This window comes from Budorcas taxicolor, chromosome 16 (genome assembly GCF_023091745.1).
Source record: "Budorcas taxicolor isolate Tak-1 chromosome 16, Takin1.1, whole genome shotgun sequence".
Lineage (NCBI taxonomy): Eukaryota > Metazoa > Chordata > Mammalia > Artiodactyla > Bovidae > Budorcas > Budorcas taxicolor.
The window spans coordinates 56,098,976-56,120,623 of NC_068925.1; the positions used below are offsets into that span (position 1 = coordinate 56,098,976).

Below are 21,648 nucleotides of genomic sequence, written 5' to 3' on the forward strand. Positions count from 1 at the left end.
AGACTGGTCAGTTGATGGAGGCGTCAGTACAACCAGCTTCACCAAGAGAATCCTGTAAAATAACCTGGATAATGACATTTATACTATCAATGTAATATAGTGAGAAGCAACATGACATAAAGCAAAAAAAAAAAATCACTGAAATAAAGGTCACAAAGTGTTAATCAGTGCTTTACCCCGCAAGTTGTATAAATCTCTCTTGGCCTCCCTTTCTGCATATATGAAATATAAACAGTACTTTCCCTGAATCCCTCTTCTTGTCAGAATCCTAGGAGATAAATACTATGTGGAAGATAACGTGAGTAAATATGCTCTGAAAACCTTTCAGGCATTACTTAAATGAAATATTATCCACCTGGAAACAGAATACTGGTATTTTATACTAAAATAGTATGTACTTTATAATTTTAGGTTAAACAAAACTGACATCTGTGGTAAAAAGGAAAACAGTAATCTCACTAATCATTATTGTTTATTTCTTTTTTTTAAATAATCATGAATCCCTGAATAAATTTTCCTCAATTATAACTAAAAATACTAACCTTAAAGCAACCTCAAATGTAGAAAAGTGAACACTGGAATTTACTCATTTTTTTACACATTTTGTTGACACAAATAAAGACTTATAAAATGGGAATAAGGTCTTGATTGTTCTTTTCTACTTTATCTTCACTTTTGCTTTGACATTCTTTTGATTTACAATTTATAAATGCCAAATATTCTTACATTCCAGTCTATTTTTCTCACATTGCCATAAGCAGTGTGATACTGTAATCATCTGTCCAGGTCTAATTTATGATGTTCAGTAGGCTAAGAGTGTACATGTCCTTCATGATGCTGTTCAGTTGCTCAGTTGTGTCCAACTCTGCAACCCCATCGACTGCAGCACACCAGGCTTCCCTGTCCATCATCAGCTCCCTGAATTTGCTCAAACTCATGTCCATTGAGTCGTTAATGCCATCCAACCGTCTCACCCTGTCATCCCCTTCTCCTGCCTTTAGCTTCAGAGCCTTTTGAGTGAAAGTTGCTCAGTCGTGTCCACTCTTTGCAACCCTGTAGACTATACACACACCAGGCCAGAAGACTGGAGTGGGTAGCCTTTCCCTTCTTCAGGGGATCTTCCCAACCCAGGGATCAAACCCAAGTCTCCCGCATTGCAGGCGGATTCTTTACCAGCTGAGCTATCAGGGAGGTGGAGCTTTTCCCTAGTTTGTCCTTTAACCCAATCTTCCCATTTGTGGATGTACTCTGGAGCCAGAAAAATCCTTGCTGGCAGTTCTTATGAGAAAGGTGTCCAGCTCTGCCTACCCTTTCTCAGTGTAATTTATAGATGCCCTTTGTTAGTTAAGAAAATACAATTTTACATTTATCCCACGTACAATACCTATTTTCTAAATGTAACTTACAATTCGGTTTAGAGCCTAATTCTGACCACAATGATGTCTGTCCTGAAAATGAGTTACAAATGACTCCCTAAATCCAAAGAATTACTGTAGCCTAGACACCACACCCCAGGTCCCCAAAGGTTCATACAATGCCATGTTGCCTCAGTCATTGTCATGTCAGGGCAAAAAAAGGCTTATGCTGAAACCCAGGGGATCATAAGTCGGAAATAACACAACCAGGGTTTTGAAGCACACAAGCTATTAGTAAACTGTAAGCGAGGTTTCAGTAACTTGGCCCAAAATACCCTTTATATTTGCTTAGGGGTTTTTCTCTCCCCTGGAGAAGTAAATGACAACCCACTCCAGTATTCCTGCCTGGAGAATCCAATGGACAGAGGAGCCTGGTGGGCACAGTCCATGGGATCACAAGAGTCGAACACGACTTATCGACTAAACCACCACCACCAGGGGTTTTTCTCAGTAGTATTAGAGCTAACAATGGCTAAGGAAACCGACTCCAGCGTCCCAGTGGAAAATTGCATGGATGGAGGAGCTTGGCATATTACAAGTCACGACACTTACACATTACAAGACACGACTGAGCGAGTTGAACGTAATTGTTATAACCATGCTTTAAACTTACTCCTTCAGGCATGTCTGTGACCCCATGGACTTGTCAAGCATGATCTGCCAAGCTCCTGTCCATGGGTATTTTACAAGCAATACTGGAGTGGGTTGCCATTCCCTTCTCCAGGGGATCTTCCCAACCCAGGGATTGAACCCTTATCTCCCAACTGCAAGAGCATTCTTTGTTGTCTCGGCCACAAGGAAGATCCTTCTGGACAATGAATAATTGCTTTACAATGTAGTTTTCTGCATCTTGAATATCTTTATGCCCAGATTTGAGCATAATTCAAACTATCATGGTTTAGAATGTTCCAAGAAATAAACATGTTCAAAACTGGAAGTTTCAAAATCCACATAGGGCCTACTGTAAAACTATATGCACTTAGTCCTGTCCAACTTTGTGACCCCATGGACCATAGCCCACCTGGCAATACTGGAGCTGGTTGCCATTTCTTTCTCCAAGGTATCTTCCCAACTCGGGGACTGAATCTGAGTGTCTATAGTCAACCCCTAACACTGCTGCTAGGTAATGAAACTTTAGGCTTCCCTGGTGGCTCAGCCAGTAAAGAATCTGTATGTAATTCAGGATACTCAGGTTCACAGTCCTGGTCCAGGTTTGATCCCTGGGTGGACAATGATCAACCAGCGTGGCCAAAAAGAAATGTCAACCTTTTACAGGAACAAATCCCAAACTGCTAAGCTTCCTAATATCAACTGAATTTTTGGCTATTTCAGCTATTGGTAACTTAAATGTTTTGGCAAGCAACCAAGACTTAAAACCCCAACTTAATGTTGCTACAAACTTGAGTGCCAAATTATAAAGCTTAACTTTGATTAGCAGGTACTTACACTTTTGGATGTTGCCAGAGCTAATGGTTTCCTTGGTAATTTAGGAATTAGCAACTCACTGGCTAACTTTCTCATTAACTTGAACCACACTCACCCCCAAAATCTGCAAAACCAGTATCCATTTTCTAAAGGATGTTACAACTGCAATATTTACCTTGAAGATCTCAAAAAACATGCCATGGGATTTCTTGATTCCAAGTGTCCCGTTTTCCTACCTACACCTTATGAAATTGAAATGAGCATACTTCAGAATGATTTATAAACATTTATTAAAATAGAAAGCTGGAGAATTTCCTGGTAGTCCAATGGTTAGGGCTGAGCTTCCACTGTAGCAGTCACGGGTTTGATCCCTTGTCAGGAAACTAGGATCCCAACAGCTTTGCAGGGCAGCAGCCAATTAATAGTTGTTTGCTCTTCTATCCCATGTGCATCCATCTGGCTGACTGCAAGAACAGAGAAGCCATTTTTAGTCCCCTTTCCATGTTTCAATTCTAATGCCATTTGGGATACACAGAATATCAGATCTTTGAACATCATCAAGTCATCAGTGAGAGAGTTCAAGTTGGGCTGAGATCATCACATATTCTTAAACAAAGCAGTACAGTTATTTTCAAGGCTTACCTGTTACGTCTGACTGGTATCATAAATGCCCTGAAAAAGACACGGTCATGTTAAATCACAGTAAATGAAAAAAAAATGTGATACCTGTTGCTAAAGTAACCTCAGAATTAAAATGGAACGGTTTTTTGGTTGATATCATTCTATTCATTTGGCAGAATCATCACATCACTGGTTACCTTATAACTCATCAAAAATACCAGAAAATAACTTACCTCGAAATCTTCAGGACAAAACATCTGCCTGATTGAAAATGAACAATAAAGACTTTCATTTACAACATGGCCTTATATGTATGATGCCATTAAAATCTTCATTTAAAAATTTGCCCTTTCTCCCATTTTAACATTTTTCAAAAAAAAATTCTAGGTGAGTGAGTCTGTTCTGGACAAGGTGAATCTTTCTCATGATACATTTGGCCAAACCCAGAGTACACAATACCTTAACTCCAATGTAAGTCAGTATGTGGTGTGCATGCTCAGTTGTGATCACATGGACATTGTGATCACACAGACTGTAGCCCTAGATTCAGAATTTGAAGTGCCAATCTCATGCTAGATGTTGATCGGGAGATGGGGATGCTACACAGGAAGTTACTGTTCCATTTTGCTGGGAACCTGAACTGCTCTAAAAAGTTACTATCAAACATCAGCTGAGTAACTCACTCTGGTGGTGTCTACAGTTATGACATGGAAATTTCCTCAGTTTTAGCCTGTTCTTATCAAAATGTTCACTCTTAATCCTGAAATTAACCGTATAGAATATTTACATTATCCTTATCCAAATCCTGAACATTTCAGTGAGACAAAGACTAATTTGACTAATTTCCACTTTCAATGGTATAAAACAGAATTATTGCAGCCAGATACATCAGATAGGAGCGAAAGACAATATTTGCTCATCACTGTTAGTCTGCTGAACTATGTTTTCATCATTGTATCGGCTTTAAACCACAAAACACAAAAACCAAACTTGAGACTTCCATACCTTTGGTTAGAACTCCTGATTCCTTGCATTGCAGTCACTATCTCTCTTCACACCTGCAGAAATTAAGTTACTTTTAATAAGTAGTAAGATTTCAAAATACTATTGATAGTGATTCAAGATACTGTTTCAGTTTTTTAAAACTTCATTCTTTTTCAGAGAGATTCCCATCTGTTTTATTATAAAAATCATCACTAACAGTACCTTGCTTAGTAATTAGGTAAGATTGATCTGTCCAACATCAGAAAACACTATCAAAGATCAACTACTTGGACCAGCACATTTCAGAAACAATATAGGCCCAAATGCCAGCAGTCACTGTTTTCGTGTCTTACCCCAAAGAAGTCAGCCACGTAACAAAACATGCAGCCATCATCTGTAAGGAAAAAGACCTTTTCATTAAAACATCAATCTTAATGTTAAATTCGTAAGTATTTTGTCAAAGGGTTCTTCAGAGTTAGACTTGTCAACATGCTAATTTCAGGTCAGACATTTGCTCAACATCATTACAAAAACCCTCTCCATCCTTTTCATAGCATGCTCAACATGCACTTACAAACCAGGCAGATTAGCTTGGTAGTTAAGCATTCAACTTCATCAGCAGTCTCTGTAACAATGTTTTTGACATTAATACTCACCAAGTCAGGCCAACTGCTTTGGACAGGTCAAGAATTCAAGTTCACCTAAGAAATAAAAGAGTGGTTTTCTAATAGCTAAAGAAAAATTTTCTCCCCACAAATTTTAAAAATGCCTGACATCAGATAGAGCTAATTAAGACCTTCATATTCAGTCAGCATTTGCTTATCATCACACAGGCTGTTTTTAAGAAAGGACAAGGAACTGGCTTTTATTTAATGCTTTCCGTATACTTTTCAAGCATTTCAAGGTAGGATTGCCTCCTGTGCATTGGAAGGCAACCCTAAAAAGTCATCAGTGGCATTCTGTCGTGTTTGCCCAGTCACCAATGTTTAGTTCACTAGAAATTTTACTTACCTCTTCAACTTCCAGTCAAGACTGCTTAATGGCTACAAACAAAGAGAGACTAGATTAGTAGTAGTAGTTTACATCTTCTATCAGCAAGTTTTACTAACTCAGATACATCAGATAAAATGGTTTCTCTTTCATGATTCCTATCTGTTGAACTATGCAACCATCACAGTATCTGTTTCTTCAGATTCCTTAGTATTCACTATAATAAAAGAACGCAGAGATTATCATTTGAAAAGAAGAGAGAGAAAGTTCCTAATATAAGCACCAGCATCTGCCTGGCACTCACTAGTCCCTTTTTGAAAAAAATTCGTAGTAGTAAGTAAACAGGGATTATAATAAAAAAATGGTTTCTCACCTGTCTGCTCATAGACACAGCACCAAGCTTGAGCTTTAAGACCTGGGAAGAAAGTTTCATGTCAAGGTAGGTGCAATTTCTGTGTTCTCTGAACAGCCATTTCGTGTGCCTCAGTTAGAATAATGGTGGTAAGAATTCTCGTCATCCTCACAGTCAAGAGTAGCAAATAAACTCTCATCATTGTGGCACGTTCAGTGGACTTTCAACCTAACTTTCCCTTGTGAGGGAATTTCAGTAACTCACCCCAGCAGTAGTTGTCATCCTTCTGGTACTCAACTAGAAAACAGAAAAAGAGCATCCAATGAAATATCCTGTGGTGCTAAGCTAATCATTGTCTCAAGTATTTAAGCCTCAGAATAGAAATTTTCAGAAATCCCTTCTGTCCACTACTCTGTAAACCATCACAGGCTTAAAGACCACATCTAAAATTTCACGCTTCCCACTGTATTCAGCAGTTTCTTACCTGCCCAACAGAAGCCATCAAAATCCACATTGGAGTCATGCCTGCCACGGTTCCTACAAAAAGGTAATTTTAAAAATGTATTTTGTTATAAGTTTTCGTCACTTACATATCATGTACACAAATCGTTTACACACCCATAACTGCATGAGAACCCCACAAAATTAAGGTTAAGCGATGACAAAAATGGTGCAATGCGAAACGCCGCCATTTAAAGAACCACGTGGCCTTCCCGAGAACAGGAGACCGAGGAAGGTTCATTCCCAGGTCATTAACAAAGACCCACTCTGTGAGTCGGGTTACGCCGCCATCAGAGCCGTTGGCATTCATCAACACTCTCAGATGTCCCTACCAACACAGGCTTCATCAGAGGCAGAGCAAACGAGCTGCGGTTTTTTCCGCAGTTAGGCCCTATAACCAAGAGTATAAACTAGATCGTTCCCGCACTCAACTCGCAATCCTCCACCATCTCATCTTAAGAGAGCCCTGAGATGGCCTGCAAGTGGCCTAGGCATACCAGCCAGCTTAAGGATACCCCAATTGCTAAGGGCTGGAGGACCCAAGCTAAGTACTTACTTAGCAGCAAGGAACAACTCAGAGGTACAGCCAGCTCGCAGCCACGAAAGACCGAGATGGCGGCCAGGCGCCTGTATATAAGTATTCTGCGCCATGACGTCATGACGCACACTCTCCGCCAGAGACGGCTTCAGCTCCTCCCCCCGTATCAGTCTCCTCCTCTTCTAGCCGCACCCCCGTCCCGTCCTCCAAGCCCGCCCCTCGGCCCCGCCTTCGGCCCCGCCTCACTTCGCCATTGTGGGCGGGGATACAGTTGCCCACGTGACGCAGGATTCCCGCCCTCCTACAGACTGAGGAGGAGGGGAAGAGAGGGGAGGGGGCGCGAGGGACGGAAAGCGCTGGGGGAGGGGGAAGGGGGGCGGTATAAGGGTGAGTGATTTCCTTCCGGCACGTCGCCCGCTCCGGGGGAGGGGGTGGGGGGTTTCACTTCCGGGACGGTGTTCCGGCCCATTCCGGCCCATTTCCACCCCCGGAGGTAGGTGCTGCTCCTTGACTGGGCTCGGGCCCCACACGGTAGTCCCGCTGCCCTGCCCTGGGGCCGCCTCGCCCGGTCTCCGCCGCAGCCTGCCCCTGGGGCGCTCAGCCACTTCTCTCCATCCCGCCTCAAGGAACCCGGAGACCTTCCACCCTCTTGGCCCCGGGCCGCATCGAGCTGCGGGACCCGCCCCCTCGTGGGCCCCTCCCTCAGGACCCCGGGATGGGCGGCCCCCTCCCCCACGGCAGCCCGACACACCCAGATACACACACCCACCTCTGGGCAGCTCCCCGCCCGCTTACGCCTGCCGCCTGGACCGGGTCCCGGGGCGCCGCCCCCTTCCCGGTCCTCTACCCTCACCTGATTGCTCGCTCCCGATCCGCTCGCCTTCCTCTTCTCTCCGCCCCCGCACCTCAGTGACATTTCGCCCCTCTGCCTGTTCTCCGTTCCCCACGCTTCCCACCGCGGACTAAAGCCACTTGAGTACCGGAGTGGCCAACCCCATGCCGTTCCCGATTCTCCCTCTTGCAGCTCTCACCCCTCCAGTGCCGACGGTAGAAAAAGACCTTACTCCAGGGGCTTCCTCCTCACTGGGGAATTGCCGGAAAGAACAAACAAAAAAAGGCGCTGGTGTAGGCTCCAAAATAAACATCTGAATTCATGATGGCATCGACAGAGGCTCTTATTGGATTAAAAGTTTCAAAACAAACAAAAACGCTTTGGAAAAAGGTCAGATTGGCTAAAGTTGGTTCTTGAACGCAGTGTATACACTTCCCTATTACTGATAAGTGTGTTGTAATTTCGGGCAATACTGTGAGCTTGTCAGGATAACTTTCAGATCTTAGGTAACTACGTGTGCTCAAGTCAGTGTCTTTCTAATGGGACTTATACAAACTACTCCCAACCGGTGAAGATTTATTGGATGCAGTTACAGACCTACTGGTTTAGATGTTTTTTAAAAAATCTTTTGAAGTAAAAATATTGGCCATACTTGGTAAATTCTGTTTTTCACTAGCTTTGGGCAACTAAACTTTAGAATCAAAGTATCATTGCCACCCTGAAAATTCCAACTTTGGATTTAGATAGAGGCAGCTTTATTTACCCTTTCCTAATCCTGAGGGTGAACTTCAAGTAATCTGAATTTTCGTGCTGACAAAACTTGGAGTTTTTCCTAACCTAGAGTTTGCCTCCAAGTGCTAAACCCAAAGTCTTTTTGTGTGGGCATAACTCTTCAACTTAGAAATAATGGTTTATCTGGGATATTGGTCACTTGGTAAAATAGTAAACGCTGATTCATGCAGCATGTAGTAAAATGTTCAGAGGGGTATTTGATCGCCCACCTGTGTATAATTAAATTTATTCAGAAAGCTGCTTTGTTATATTGTATGCAAATACATTATGATCAACATTTAGAAAATAAAAAGTGTCGCACTGGTTTTCTTTTACCCCCTCTATTCTGTTGAACTTCAGTTTTGATGTTACATAGTTTGTTAATAAGGAAAGTATGGGCATAACTTGAATTTTTAGAAGTCTAACAATCTTTTTGGTTGTAATGCTATCTTGCTTTGAAACCTAACCTACTAAACCTGTTGATATTTCTTTTCCATATTTAAACATATGGAAGGTATCTTAATCTACTTGGAGATTTTGAAATTTCACTGAATAATATTTTAAAATAGGTTTGAATTGGAAAGGAGTGGTTATAATTACTGATGAGGGTTCGGTTTTCTCTCGCAGCAGGGTTGAATGCCTGCCTACACCCTCAGGCACGACCATGGAGAAAAGTGGGAACATACAACTGGAGATCCCTGACTTCAGCAACTCTGTCCTGAGCCATCTGAACCAGCTGCGCATGCAGGGCCGTCTCTGTGACATCGTGGTCAACGTGCAAGGACAAGCTTTTCGGGCTCACAAAGTGGTCCTGGCTGCCAGCTCCCCCTACTTCCGGGATCATATGTCCTTGAATGAGATGAGTACTGTCTCCATTTCAGTCATCAAGAACCCTTCTGTTTTTGAACAGCTCCTTTCTTTCTGTTACACGGGGCGGATATGCCTGCAACTGGCAGATATCATCAGCTACCTGACCGCTGCCAGTTTTCTGCAGATGCAGCACATTATAGACAAATGTACCCAGATCCTGGAGGGCATTCATTTCAAAATTAACGTGGCTGAGGTTGAAGCCGAATTAAGTCAAACGAGGACCAAGCATGCAGAGGGACCTCCGGAGTCTCACAGAGTTACACCAAATCTAAACCGCTCCCTCAGCCCCCGACATAATACCCCCAAGGGAAACCGGCGAGGTCAGGTGAGTGCTGTCCTGGATATCCGGGAGCTCAGTCCTCCCGAGGAGTCCACCAGCCCGCAGATAATTGAACAGAGTTCTGATGTAGAGAGCCGGGAACCCATTCTTCGGATCAACCGAGCAGGACAGTGGTACGTGGAGACAGGGGTAGCAGACCGAGGAGCCCGGAGTGACGATGAAGTTAGAGTCCTGGGAGCGGTACACATCAAAACGGAAAATCTAGAGGAGTGGCTTGGGCCTGAGAATCAGCCTTCCGGAGAAGATGGGAGTAGTGCAGAGGAAGTCACGGCCATGGTGATTGACACCACAGGCCATGGTTCTGTAGGACAGGAAAATTATACTTTAGGATCTTCAGGAGCCAAGGTGGCTAGGCCAACAAGCAGTGAGATTGACAGGTAAGTTGGTTTGTTTGCCCATCTAGTGGCTTACTGTGTAGACGTAGCTAAAGCAGGCCCTCTGTGTGACACAAAGAGCATCTTCCTTACTTGATGTTCTTCGTCAAAATAAGTTTATGTTGGGGAAAGTGAAAGTGTGCCAAAAGACTTGCATTCTAATTTTTTTAAAGCAGGAAGCTCCTACTCCTGAAGTGTTCACAGTGTTGTGAGAACTATGGTAAAGTTAGACACTTCATGAATCAGAATAGCATCTGCAGTCACACTAGGATCAGTAATTGCCAGGGCCTCTTCGGAATTCCAGGAAGAGAGCTGATCATCAGCTGTGAATCTGACAGCATTGCCCTTTCTTGGTATGGTCTCACACAGGTAGGTGGCCTCTGGGAGTTTCACTTTCCTTTGTAGCAGTTTACCTTTCTTTGCCTCCCCTTCTACCAAATTTGAGGAAGTATGGTACTAGCAGTGATGGTTCTTTTTAGTGTAATCACAGTAATTCCAAAGAAAAGCTTTTTGAGTGTTTTTCATTCCTTTTTTTCACTTGTCATTTGACTATATCTTTTCCGTTTTCTTTCATTGATGACAGCTGCTACCATAAACCTGAGAGTTTCATTTTTTCACCAGTGCTACTATGCACTATGCCTTACTTTTTTTTTTCTAATACATTGCCATTGTTTCTTTTGGGGGAAATAATAATTTTAATCTAAGTTGAAAGAAAGTCTTAAAGAGAAAAGTATTACCAACTTTCAGTTCAGTTCAGTTCAGTCGCTCAGTCGTGTCCAACTCTTTGCGACCCCATGAATCGCAGCACGCCAGGCCTCCCTGTCCATCATCATCTCCCGGAGTTCACTCAGACTCACGTCCATCGAGTCCATGATGCCATCCAGCCATCTCATCCTCGGTTGTCCCCTTCTCCTCCTGCGCCCAATCCCTCCCAGCATCAGAGTCTTTTCCAATGAGTCAACTCTTCGCACGAGGTGGCCAAAGTACTGGAGCTTCAGCTTTAGCATCATTCCTTCTAAAGAAATCCCAGGGTTAATCTTCAGAATGGACTGGTTGGATCTCCGTGCAGTCCAATGGACTCTCAAGAGTCTTCTCCAACACCACAGTTCAAAAGCATCAATTCTTCGGTGCTCACCCTTCTTCACAATCCAACTCTCACATCCATACATGATCACAGGAAAAACCATAGCCTTGACTAGATGGACCTTAGTCGGCAAAGTAATGTCTCTGCTTTTGAATATGCTATCTAGGTTGGTCATAATTTTTCTTCCAAGGAGTAAGTGTCTTTTAATTTCATGGCTGCGATGATTTTGGAGCCCAAAAAAACAAAGTCTGACTCTGTTTCCACTGTTTCCCCATCTATTTCCCATGAAGTGATGGGACCGGATGCCATGATCTTCTTTTTCTGAATGTTGAGCTTTAAGCCAACTTTTTCATTCTCCTCTTTCACTTTCATCAAGAGGCTTTTTAGCTCCTCTTCACTTTCTGCCATAAGGGTGGTGTCATCTGCATCTCTGAGGTTATTGATATTTCTCCCGGCAGTCTTGATTCCAGCTTGTGTTTCTTCCAGTCCAGCGTTTCTCATGATGTACTCTGTATATAAGTTAAATAAGCAGGTTTAGATTGGTAATATTCTTTTCCTTTCTTAAAAGTTTAAAATTGAGTGCATGAACAATGGTAACTAAAGAAGCTATTCCTTTGGTTTGCATCTGGTCTTGAGAGAGAAATGTGTCATAAATTCAGAGTGTATATATTGTATCTACTTCAGTTGGTCTTGGTTTGAGTATTTTCCTTCTTCTGTCCTTAATAGTTAAAATATTCTTGAGCCTAATGCTTACTGTCACCTGTATGAGCATTGTTGTCCCCCTTGTTAGAACTGTATCAGGAACTAAATAGCTCTAAAGACAGAGGTTTTTGATCTCTACGGTCTGTATCAACAACCTGAAATATATAGCAAATTATCATGGGACCTTGGGAAAGGATTAACCAAAAACCTAAAATTTACATAGAAGAAACAAAAGACCTAGTTTTAATTTATTCCTTTTTGGTTTTCTAGTACTTAACATAAGGATAGAAGCTTATATTTAGCCTTAGCTTCACCAGATCATATGGTCTCTCAGCTATGTCATTTTTTATTTCTTAAAAATTTAGTAGGGCAAACTTTTCTTATTTCGTGTGGGCGTGCTAAGTCGCTTCAGTCATGTCCAACTCTGTATGACCCCATGGACTGTACCAGGCTCCTCTGTCAATGGGATTCTCCAGGCAAGAATAGTGGAGTGGGTTGCCATGCAATCCTGGAGGGGTCCTCCTGACCTAGGGATCAAACCTGTGTATCCTGTGTGTCCTGCATTGGCAGTCAGGTTCTTTACCACTGGCGCCACCTGAGAAGCCTTCTTATTGCATATATGATTCTATATTGACTCCATGAAAGGACTTCTTAGAAATCTGTTGTTCGATTTGTTCCCCCTTCCTAGACTATAAAGGAGGCAGACATCAGCAGTTTTTAAGCTCCTTGACACTGCTTTCCTGTTAGTCGCCTTTTGCTCCTCTTCCAACAGATTTAGCCCCTCCGGCAGTGTTGTTCCCTTGACGGAGAGACACAGAGCCAGAAGTGAGTCTCCTGGGAGAATGGATGAACCTAAGCAACCTACTTCCCAGGTATGTAGTGCATTTGAGATTGCTGCGGTGGTTGAAGAAATTGCCACCATGTGTGAACATAGTATAATGAATAAGAAAGGAAAGATGTTTTGTTAAATAAATGCTGCATTTGATTACTTTTCTCTTTATTTTTGCTTGTGAGCATGCAGGAAATGCACTTTTGGTGTCAGCAGAGTTTGGGAAGTAGAAAAGGATAAGATTGTGGAACTCTTTCCTGATTATAAGAGCCAGTCTGTAGTCCTAAGAGTAATAAAAATAACCTCTGAAAACTTCATGCAGGTAATTTAGGACCTGGGATGGAGAAAGTTTGATTTTGTACATATGTGGTTATAAGACTGCATATTTACTAGTTTATATGTATTGTGTATTTGTAAACAAATTGCTTATGCATTTTTATATCCTGCTTGCTTTTTAGTATGTTTATATCCTTTCATTTATTTTCTTCCTAAATGTCTTGTTAGACTAAAATGTTTTTAGAGAGGATAGAAATGATGTCTTTAATTTGTGACTCCTTAGCAAATAGTATAAGTATGTATGTATGATATTTTTGTTCATATTTTCTCACAGGTGTCTATCATTGAAGATTGGTTTTTAAAAAGTTAGTGAACTCACCAAGTAGAACACAATAAATTATAAACACTGTGGCCCTTTAAAAGGAAACACTGGTAGATTGAAATTGCATAGCTAATTTTTTATCTTCTGCACAATATTGATAGTATCTTTTAAAATTTTTGTCTAAACCATTGGATGTTTATTATGTATATAGTGTAGTAACAGTAGGAAGACATTGTTATCAACTGTATCTATGTGTATATTATCATGCTGTTTGGTACCAGAAAAGGAATTGTAACCATTAAAGAATTTTTCAGTTTTAGTAAGGTGTGAGAAAAAGTGTTTACAAACTTGAAGGAAAAGTAAATTTACTCATATTATTAGGGCTCTTTTTCTCCTCATCTCTCCAATAAAATATGTTGATTATGTGACCAAAACTATTGTAAAAATAAATACAGCAGTGAGACAGACCTTACAATTTAAGGTGGGCATAAGACAGACTAACAAATACACAAAACACCTACAGATAAGACTATATAGACTTAAGTAATGGTGTTGTGGGAATAGGAGTGCTTAAAATGCAGTTACAGGAATCAATATCCGCTTAAGGAAAGTGTTATTCAGGAGAGTTTAAGTGTGGTTTTTAAAGTAATTAGAAAGAGATAATTTATTCCATATGTGAATAGGATAGGAATAAAACTTGGAATTCTACCAGGGTATTTACCAGACTGAAACAGAAGGTACAGGTTGTAAAGAAATAGAAGATAAGTAGTATTGTCTGGAATTGATATTAAGAGATGAGTTTAATATATGCCTTGACATGCATGAAAGTTTATTATGGTGAGTCTACTCACCAGTTATTGTTTTCTCACCACAGAGAACCAAAACAGGACATGACTTACATTATAGTAAGAATAAATTTTGATAGGCTTGAAGAGCTTCTTGATTATAAGTGATTTGACTGGAAAAGACTACTGAGGTCACTCCTTTATTCTAAACATTGTGTTTTTCCTTTTTCTTTCACAAGAAGGTTAAAATACTTGGTCTGATTTTCTAAGTGATTTATAATCTTCCAAACCTGGCTTTTCCTATCATTCATCAGCATTAACCATCCCAAACAGACAGATTCTGTGCCTCATCAAATTTCTGTCTCTGCCTCTTGAGTCAGGGATACTCACTCAGGCGTCTGTGTCCATGCAAGGCCCGACTCCTAGTTCCATCTGTCCTAACTATCCCCTTTGATCTCCCCTTCTTAAACCACTATAGCATTTACACGTGGCACCGTATAATTTTTTCCTAATTCTCTACTGACTCTTGTAAATGATTCTTTTCTGATTTACATTAATTTGTCTCCTAAACTGAAATCTTCTTGGTAGCAAAGCCCACATTTTCTGATCTTCTTAGTATCTCATGTTGTCTTCTCAGATGCCACTAAATGGGAGTCGTTTTACCTCTAAGTAGTTCTGAATAGCTAAAATTACTGAATAGGGGCCTAATAAAGAGACAGCTACTAAATTAAGTCCTCAGCTTTAGAGATCATTAAATAAAATTAAGAACTAATCAGATGATTTTTGAATTCCCTTCAGTTCTTTGAGTCTCTGATTAGTAACTGAAGATTGGGATTGTGGACAGCTATGAAGCCCTTGTCAAGAATCTAGACGGGTATTTATTTTAGAAAATATGGAAAGCATCCATTTATGTGGAATTTATTCATCGTATGGAATAATTCATTTAGAAAACAGTTCTTGAACACCAGCTACATATCAAGGACTGTCAGGTTCTAGCATATTCAGCAATGTAGGATTGTCCCTGTGTGTAAACAGTTTACAGTCTACTAGGGAATTGCCAAGTGGGAAAAGTGAAATGATCCACTTTTTCTTTATTCATTTATTTATGTCTGCACTGGGTCTTCATTATTGTGCGTGGGCTTTCTCTAGTTGCGACAAGCATAGACTACCTGCTAGTTGCAGAGCTTGGGCCTCTCATTGCAATAGCTTCTCTTGTTGTGGAGCCTGGGCTCTAGGGCGCTCAGGCTTCAGTAGTTGCAGCCTGTGGGCTCAGTAGTTGTGGCATGAGGGCTTAGTTGCTCCAAGGCATGTGGAATCTTCCCACACCAGGATCAAACCTGTGTCCCATGCATTGGCAGGCAGATTCTTAACCACTGGACCACCAGGGAAGCCTGATCCAGCTCTTTGTGATAGAGACAACCAGGTAGCAGCCGTTTTTGTCCTTGCTTCTTTTTAGAGTTCAAAGGAATAAAACTACCAAAGAGACATTGTTGCCTATGACAAGGACCGATCTACATTTTATGCTTATTTATTTGCTCTTTTATTGCAACTTTATTGCAGTAATTTTTAGGCGAAATTGATCATAATGTGTGAGTTTTCTGATTATGGTTCGTGATAGATAACTAGAATAAATTTACATAGATAACTAGAATAAATTTACTTTCTTTTTGTGGACAGTACTGCTATGACACTATTTTCCTTAAAGTTAGGCCTTTTGTTTTTTTAGGAAATTGGTAGCCTCAAGATTATGAATAGTATTAGGAAACTTTGTAATGTTTAATAATAGCTAACATTGAGTTATGCTAAGTACTTTATTAATTCATTCAGTGTTCATAGCATCTGCTCAAGGTAGATGCTGTTATTATATTCATTCTACAAATGGAGAAGCTGATGCACAGAATAGTTAAATAACTTGTTTGAAATCAGATAATAAATAGGATGGAGATTTGCTGTTTGCTTGTTCCTTTTTGGGGGGATGAGGGTTGCGCTGGGTCTTCGTTGTGGTGCGTGGACTTCTCTCACTGTGGTGTGGTGGCTCTAGAGTGTGCAGGACCAGTAGCTGAAGCATGCAGGCTTAGTTGCAGGATGTGGGATCTTACTTCACTGACCAGGGATCGAACCCAGGTCCCCTGCACTGGAAGCATGGAGTCTTATCCACTGGACCACCAGGGAAGTTCCCAGATTTAAACCCAGGTTCCAGCATCCTTAAATTGCTATAAAGTATAACCAGAGGCTTTCAGGGATATCTCAAGGTATACTGTTATCATATTTGATTCTCATAAGAATATAATAGAATTGGCAAAACATATGCTAACTTTTTTATTTTATGGATGAGGAAACTAAGCGTCAGAGAAGTTGTTCTGTGCTTTGTCAGTGCTCATCCAGGACCTTTTATTGGGATAATCCCTCATTCTTTATGTGAGTTCAGTTTTGATTATCCAGTGAATTAGAGCAGAAATGTTAGATGAAATAAATCAGAATCTTCTAAAGCCTTACCAGTCCATGCTTTTCTTTACATACTGCTTCCTAAACCTGCTGAGAGCTACCTCTCTTCTGTTGGAAATACTGAAGAGCACTATTGGCTAACAAATGTGAAAGGAGATAAAATACATTTTTAGAAGTTCAGGAAAAGGGTGTAAGATTAATTGCTAGATTCATCTTTCTCCAGTTAATCCAGAGTCAGCTTTTACATCTTCTCCTCTTTGCACTGGTACTTTGCCTCTGCTAGATGTATGTGTTTTCCTCCTACATACTTTAAATGCTTATATATATTTGTGGATATGTATATAATTTTTGTTCAAAACATTATACATAAAACATATATGTGTTTTATATATATACACACACACAATGACTTCAGAAGTCATCAGGATAAATAAATCAGAAACTTATGAATGGTGATATTTTAATACAGAATTTTCAATGCAAAGCATTTATAAATGCAAGATTTTTCAATTATTCATTCAAAAGAATATAGTATTCCCTCTCCCTTCTAACTTTCAGATAGGAGGAAGACTTATTTCATATATTAAATACTTTGACTATTTAGATTATGTTCAGATTAGGTAAAACAAAATTAAGATTTTACTTAATTGATATTAAGGAATTACTGGGATGTTTTTAGGTGTGATAGTGGTATTTTAATTACATTAAGAAGAAAAGAATCCTTGTCTCTTAAAAATAGAATATTTATGTATGAAATTATGCCTGAGATTTTCTTCAAAAAATAATGTGAAAAAGACAAATAGGTGAAGGTAAAGGAAAAACAAAATTGCTCATGGGTTGACATTGTTGGATGATGAGGATTCAATATAGTGTTGTATCTAAAACTTAATAAAAAGTTTTAAACTATATATATTTCCTCTTCCATTAAAAAAAAAAAATTAAGGACTTCCCTAGTGGTCCATTAGTTAAGAGTCTGCCTGCCAATGCAGAGAACATGGGTTCAGTTCCCGGTCCCTGAAGATCCCACATGCCTTGGAGAGACTAAGCCTGTGTGCCACAACTACTAAAGCCCATATGCCTAGAACCTGTACACCACAACGAAGAGTAGCCACTGCTCGGCACAACTAGAAAAAGCCTGCACGCAGCAGTGAAGAGCCAGCACAGCCATAAGTAAATAAGTGAGATTTAAAAATTAAATCAGAAAAGGAAAGCATTTATTTTTCAGTAATTATCTAAGTAGCAACAGCAGAGTTTTAATGCTTTTACAGTAATTGCTTTTTTTGAATGTCTTAAGTAATTCTATTTCACAATGCAAGAAATGTAACTTAGTAGGGAGACATTTTATAAATTAGGAGAGATTGGAGTGAATTAGCAACATCATTAGGAATATGTATTCCCCTTACTTCTCTTTGTTTTGTCTGTTTTTTGTTCAGTTTTGTCTTTCTGTTCAGAAGGCAAAATCAGAAATCAGGTCTTGTACTTCTTTCTCTGTGGTACCTGTCATTGTATTTGGTAGACAATAGCCAGTTGGTAAATACTTACTGGATATCAAATTGTGAAGAGGTTATAGGAAGGAATAACTAAGTTAGTAAATTCATATCTCAACCTAGTTTCCCAGTTCTTTTGCTAATTTTCTCTGAGGTCACTTAAACTTTGATCAGTCTTTAGAATAAAGGAAATATGTTGATGTGGTACTAAAATATTTTGGGATAGAAAGGAATACTGTCATCTACAAGTTATATACATTTTTATAAAGCTAGTTACTGCTGGGTTAAATTTTGGTATTAATGATAATGCCAAAAATATGATTTATAATGTGCTTGCCATAGTGTATTCTGTACTGTCAGATATAATAGCCATTAGCCATGTCATATGGCTATTTAAATTTTAATTAATTGAAAGCAATTAAAATGAAAACGTCAGTTCCTCAGTCACGCTAGCATATTACGCATGATAATAGCCGCATGTGTTTGATGACAACTATATTAGATGGTGCAGATTATCAAATAGTTCCATCATCACAGAAAGTTCTATTGGACCAACACTGCCAAAGTACCTACCTGGTTGTCTAGATTCTGATTGCAAATTAGAGTCCAAATGGATGGTAAGAGTGGGCTTAGATTCTCCTATCACTGTAAATTCAAAATTTAGCAGGAGGTTAATAAGCGTGAGGTTTTTCAGCCAGAAAGTAACTCATTTGTCGTGTTCTTTTATAGTAATAAGAGTAGAGTAGCCTCAGTGTTCTAAAAATTCCTATCTTAAAATCTTTACTTTTGGGGAGTAATTCACTGTTTGGATCTCGGCTAAAAATCATTTAGCATAGAGACAGAAGTAAAAAATGATTTGATGTCTTTTACTGTATATGCTTACATAGTTTCACTTGCTTGTTGTCCTCACCTGGTACAGGTAGAAGAGTCAGCAATGATGGGAGTAAGTGGCTATGTGGAGTATCTCCGAGAGCAGGAAGTATCTGAGCGGTGGTTCCGGTACAACCCCCGTCTCACCTGCATCTACTGTGCCAAATCTTTCAACCAGAAGGGGAGCCTGGACCGCCATATGCGCCTGCACATGGGGATCACACCGTTCGTCTGCCGCATGTGTGGCAAGAAATATACCCGGAAAGATCAGCTGGAATACCACATTCGCAAACACACAGGCAACAAGCCTTTTCACTGTCATGTTTGTGGAAAAAGTTTCCCCTTTCAGGCCATCTTGAATCAGCACTTTCGCAAAAACCACCCTGGCTGTATACCCCTGGAGGGGCCTCATAGCATCTCCCCTGAAACAACTGTCACATCTCGGGGACAAGCCGAGGAAGAATCACCTTCACAAGAAGAGACAGTTGCTTCTGGGGAAACTGCCCAGGGCTCTGTGTCCACTACTGGACCAGACTGAAACAGTGAGGGGAAGGGGGCAGACCCTCTTCCCCTTTGGGCCATAAGTAACCAGCGTCAGGGCCATGGACTGGTACTTAGATTCACGAAATGCCACATCACCAGATCAGAAGATGCTCCCAAGATGTTGCCAAACTAGAGCATCGGCAACATACACAAAAGCACTAGAGGCTCTTCCCCTCTTTCTTCCCACCTCACACTTGGAAAATAATCAAGCAAATCAACTTTCTAATTCAGGGATCAACAGCCTTGGTTTGTTAACTTTATAAAAGTTTTTTTAACAAAACAGTGATAAATGATCATTTCTCTACCAGTCATGTTTGAACACTGTACTTTGGTCCATATCACCCTGGTGGCTGTCTTTGCCCAGGTATAAAACACAAAGCAGGAGCCTTGGTCATCGGAACCAGCCAGCCACAAAAGAGATGGAAGTCATCATGATGGTGATGATAAGGGGGAGTTTCTCTTCTTCCTTCCCTGGCAGAACTTGCAGTTTCATATTTCAAGGAAAAAAAAAAATACTGGTAGTTCTTTTTGTTTTGAAAGGTTAGACTTAATCTTTGCCCAGGCAGGGCACCGGATACTTTGCCTGATTGTTTCACATAAGTGGCCATCTTGGAGCAGTATTCTAATGGGCAGCAGCATCTGAAGCACTTTAGGCACCTGGAAGTGAAGTGAGCAGCGAAGTGTTTACAATAGGTATTCCTGCATTTGGGGGCTTGAGTGTTGTGTCAAGGAAGAGGGGAGCAAGGGAAGGAAGTGTTTTTGTTTCATAGTTACCGAATATCGAATAACACAGAGCCAGCTGTACTGCAGCTTCCTGATCAGTATTTGTAAGCCATAATGCTTGCATATCTTCGGGTGTTAAGAAATGGCTCTAGTCCAGATGGATAAACGTGTAAGGCTGACTACCAAAGTTTCATCTAGTCTCTTCGGCTCCTAGTTTCACATAACAGCAATATTATACATCAAAAATGTCACTTTACAGTGAAATGAGCCTGGATTCTATTTTTAAATTCACAGGTCTCCATATTTGATAACTTTTATATGACATTTTAAACATTTTTTCTGCAATATTGTGGTTGTAGAAATTCAACACTATGGTTCTTACCGCAACCACAATTCCATTTCCTCCTGCATATGTGATAGTTTATATTTTCAGTCCAATAGAAGAACCTCACTAATCCATGTCTTGCGTCTGCAAACCTAGTAATTCATAAACCAACCATTAGCAAATTGCTGGTGACTCCAAGAGCTTTGCTTTTTAATAATACACTACAGGGCATTACCAGGAAACATCATGCACAATCATGTTGCAATAAATTGATCAAGGGGATCGATTTTGATCAGGTTTGGTTACTTAATCATTCCTAAGATTTTTTGAAACTTCAAGGGACCTTTTTGGTAATTCTGGGTATTTCTGAGATTCTTAATCCAGCACCAAGAGTCAGTAAGAATTTACCAAACATAGAGCTTCAGATGCCCTGTCTTGCATGCAGAGGATGAAGGAGGATCATTAAGGGATGCAGGCAAGTAGGTGCTTACAAGTCACAGTGCAAATAGAAAGGAGAAAACTCTCTGGCTTCTCATAACTGATCATTGATTTTTTAGAGAGTATTTAAATACATAGTGGTTTAAGAAATTGTTTTGGTACAGGGGCATAGATGATTGTAAAAGAGATTTGGGAGAGGGTTTGATCATGGTGGTGAGCCATTCATGAGAACATTAGTGGTGTTCCCCCTTCCTGGGAATGCTTTGTTATGTGGAAAAGTGAATAGGAAAGAATGGCCTTACTTTGATGATCAGAAGTTAGAATGCAGAGGATAACTTTTAAGCAATCTGAGACCTGTATATATACATACAGCTGTACCATATCACTAGTGAATGGTTATTTTTCTCTTGTGGAAAAACAGAATGAGTCTTTTAATAGGAATGTAATGATGTTACTACCATTTGATTAGCGCCTACCCTTAAAAGTCATATTGAAGCCATATTTTGTCTTCAGAAAACAGACTGGCATTCTCTTTAGTTGCGCAACAGCATGATAGGGTGAAAACTGCCGCCTCGGGCCATCTTAGGGAGCAACTGCTCTGTGGCATAGAAAAAGTGGAGCTGAAATTAGACTGAAATCTTTAAAGAAGCATTTTAGCTGGCAATCAAGGTTTTCAGTGGACAGATTCTGCCATTACTAAATAGGCCGGGAGGTGAGAGGTACAGAATATGCTGCTTTAGAAGGACTGTTGAAGCCTACCAAAAAAATACAAGTCCATCCTACTTTTGAGAAGTATGCTGGAAAGT

At 40.4% G+C, this 21,648-nt stretch overlaps 1 protein-coding gene, 1 long non-coding RNA gene and 10 other non-coding genes across 12 annotated transcripts; 1 reads left to right on the forward strand and 11 right to left on the reverse strand.

Moving 5' to 3' along the window:
* Window positions 1-3,119: 3,119 nt before the first annotated feature.
* On the reverse strand, window positions 3,120-6,886 carry LOC128061579 (uncharacterized). Its single transcript, XR_008200740.1, has 11 exons — window positions 6,845-6,886; window positions 6,272-6,324; window positions 6,052-6,084; window positions 5,809-5,850; window positions 5,457-5,488; window positions 5,102-5,146; window positions 4,799-4,839; window positions 4,467-4,519; window positions 3,695-3,722; window positions 3,483-3,512; window positions 3,120-3,304 (listed from the first exon to the last, which is right to left on the reverse strand). It is a non-coding gene; the product is annotated as an uncharacterized LOC128061579 (long non-coding RNA).
* LOC128061933 (small nucleolar RNA SNORD81) lies at window positions 3,373-3,449 on the reverse strand. The gene has a single exon (XR_008200782.1). It is a non-coding gene; the product is annotated as a small nucleolar RNA SNORD81 (small nucleolar RNA).
* Window positions 3,580-3,656, reverse strand: LOC128061938 (small nucleolar RNA SNORD47). Its single transcript, XR_008200785.1, has one exon. It is a non-coding gene; the product is annotated as a small nucleolar RNA SNORD47 (small nucleolar RNA).
* LOC128061942 (small nucleolar RNA snR60/Z15/Z230/Z193/J17) lies at window positions 4,342-4,422 on the reverse strand. Its single transcript, XR_008200788.1, has one exon. It is a non-coding gene; the product is annotated as a small nucleolar RNA snR60/Z15/Z230/Z193/J17 (small nucleolar RNA).
* Window positions 4,586-4,666, reverse strand: LOC128061934 (small nucleolar RNA SNORD79). Its single transcript, XR_008200783.1, has one exon. It is a non-coding gene; the product is annotated as a small nucleolar RNA SNORD79 (small nucleolar RNA).
* On the reverse strand, window positions 4,911-4,975 carry LOC128061902 (small nucleolar RNA SNORD78). The gene has a single exon (XR_008200757.1). It is a non-coding gene; the product is annotated as a small nucleolar RNA SNORD78 (small nucleolar RNA).
* Window positions 5,218-5,279, reverse strand: LOC128061941 (small nucleolar RNA SNORD44). The gene has a single exon (XR_008200787.1). It is a non-coding gene; the product is annotated as a small nucleolar RNA SNORD44 (small nucleolar RNA).
* LOC128061900 (small nucleolar RNA SNORD77) lies at window positions 5,557-5,625 on the reverse strand. Its single transcript, XR_008200755.1, has one exon. It is a non-coding gene; the product is annotated as a small nucleolar RNA SNORD77 (small nucleolar RNA).
* Window positions 5,915-5,996, reverse strand: LOC128061932 (small nucleolar RNA SNORD24). Its single transcript, XR_008200781.1, has one exon. It is a non-coding gene; the product is annotated as a small nucleolar RNA SNORD24 (small nucleolar RNA).
* Window positions 6,156-6,218, reverse strand: LOC128061903 (small nucleolar RNA SNORD75). Its single transcript, XR_008200758.1, has one exon. It is a non-coding gene; the product is annotated as a small nucleolar RNA SNORD75 (small nucleolar RNA).
* Window positions 6,570-6,649, reverse strand: LOC128061939 (small nucleolar RNA SNORD74). Its single transcript, XR_008200786.1, has one exon. It is a non-coding gene; the product is annotated as a small nucleolar RNA SNORD74 (small nucleolar RNA).
* A 2,207-nt stretch (window positions 6,887-9,093) lies between the features above and the next one.
* On the forward strand, window positions 9,094-19,351 carry ZBTB37 (zinc finger and BTB domain containing 37). The gene is made up of 3 exons (XM_052654140.1): window positions 9,094-10,016; window positions 12,572-12,671; window positions 18,863-19,351. Exons 1-3 carry the CDS (start codon window positions 9,094-9,096, stop codon window positions 19,349-19,351), a joined length of 1,512 nt encoding a protein of 503 aa, XP_052510100.1.
* Window positions 19,352-21,648: the final 2,297 nt, after the last annotated feature.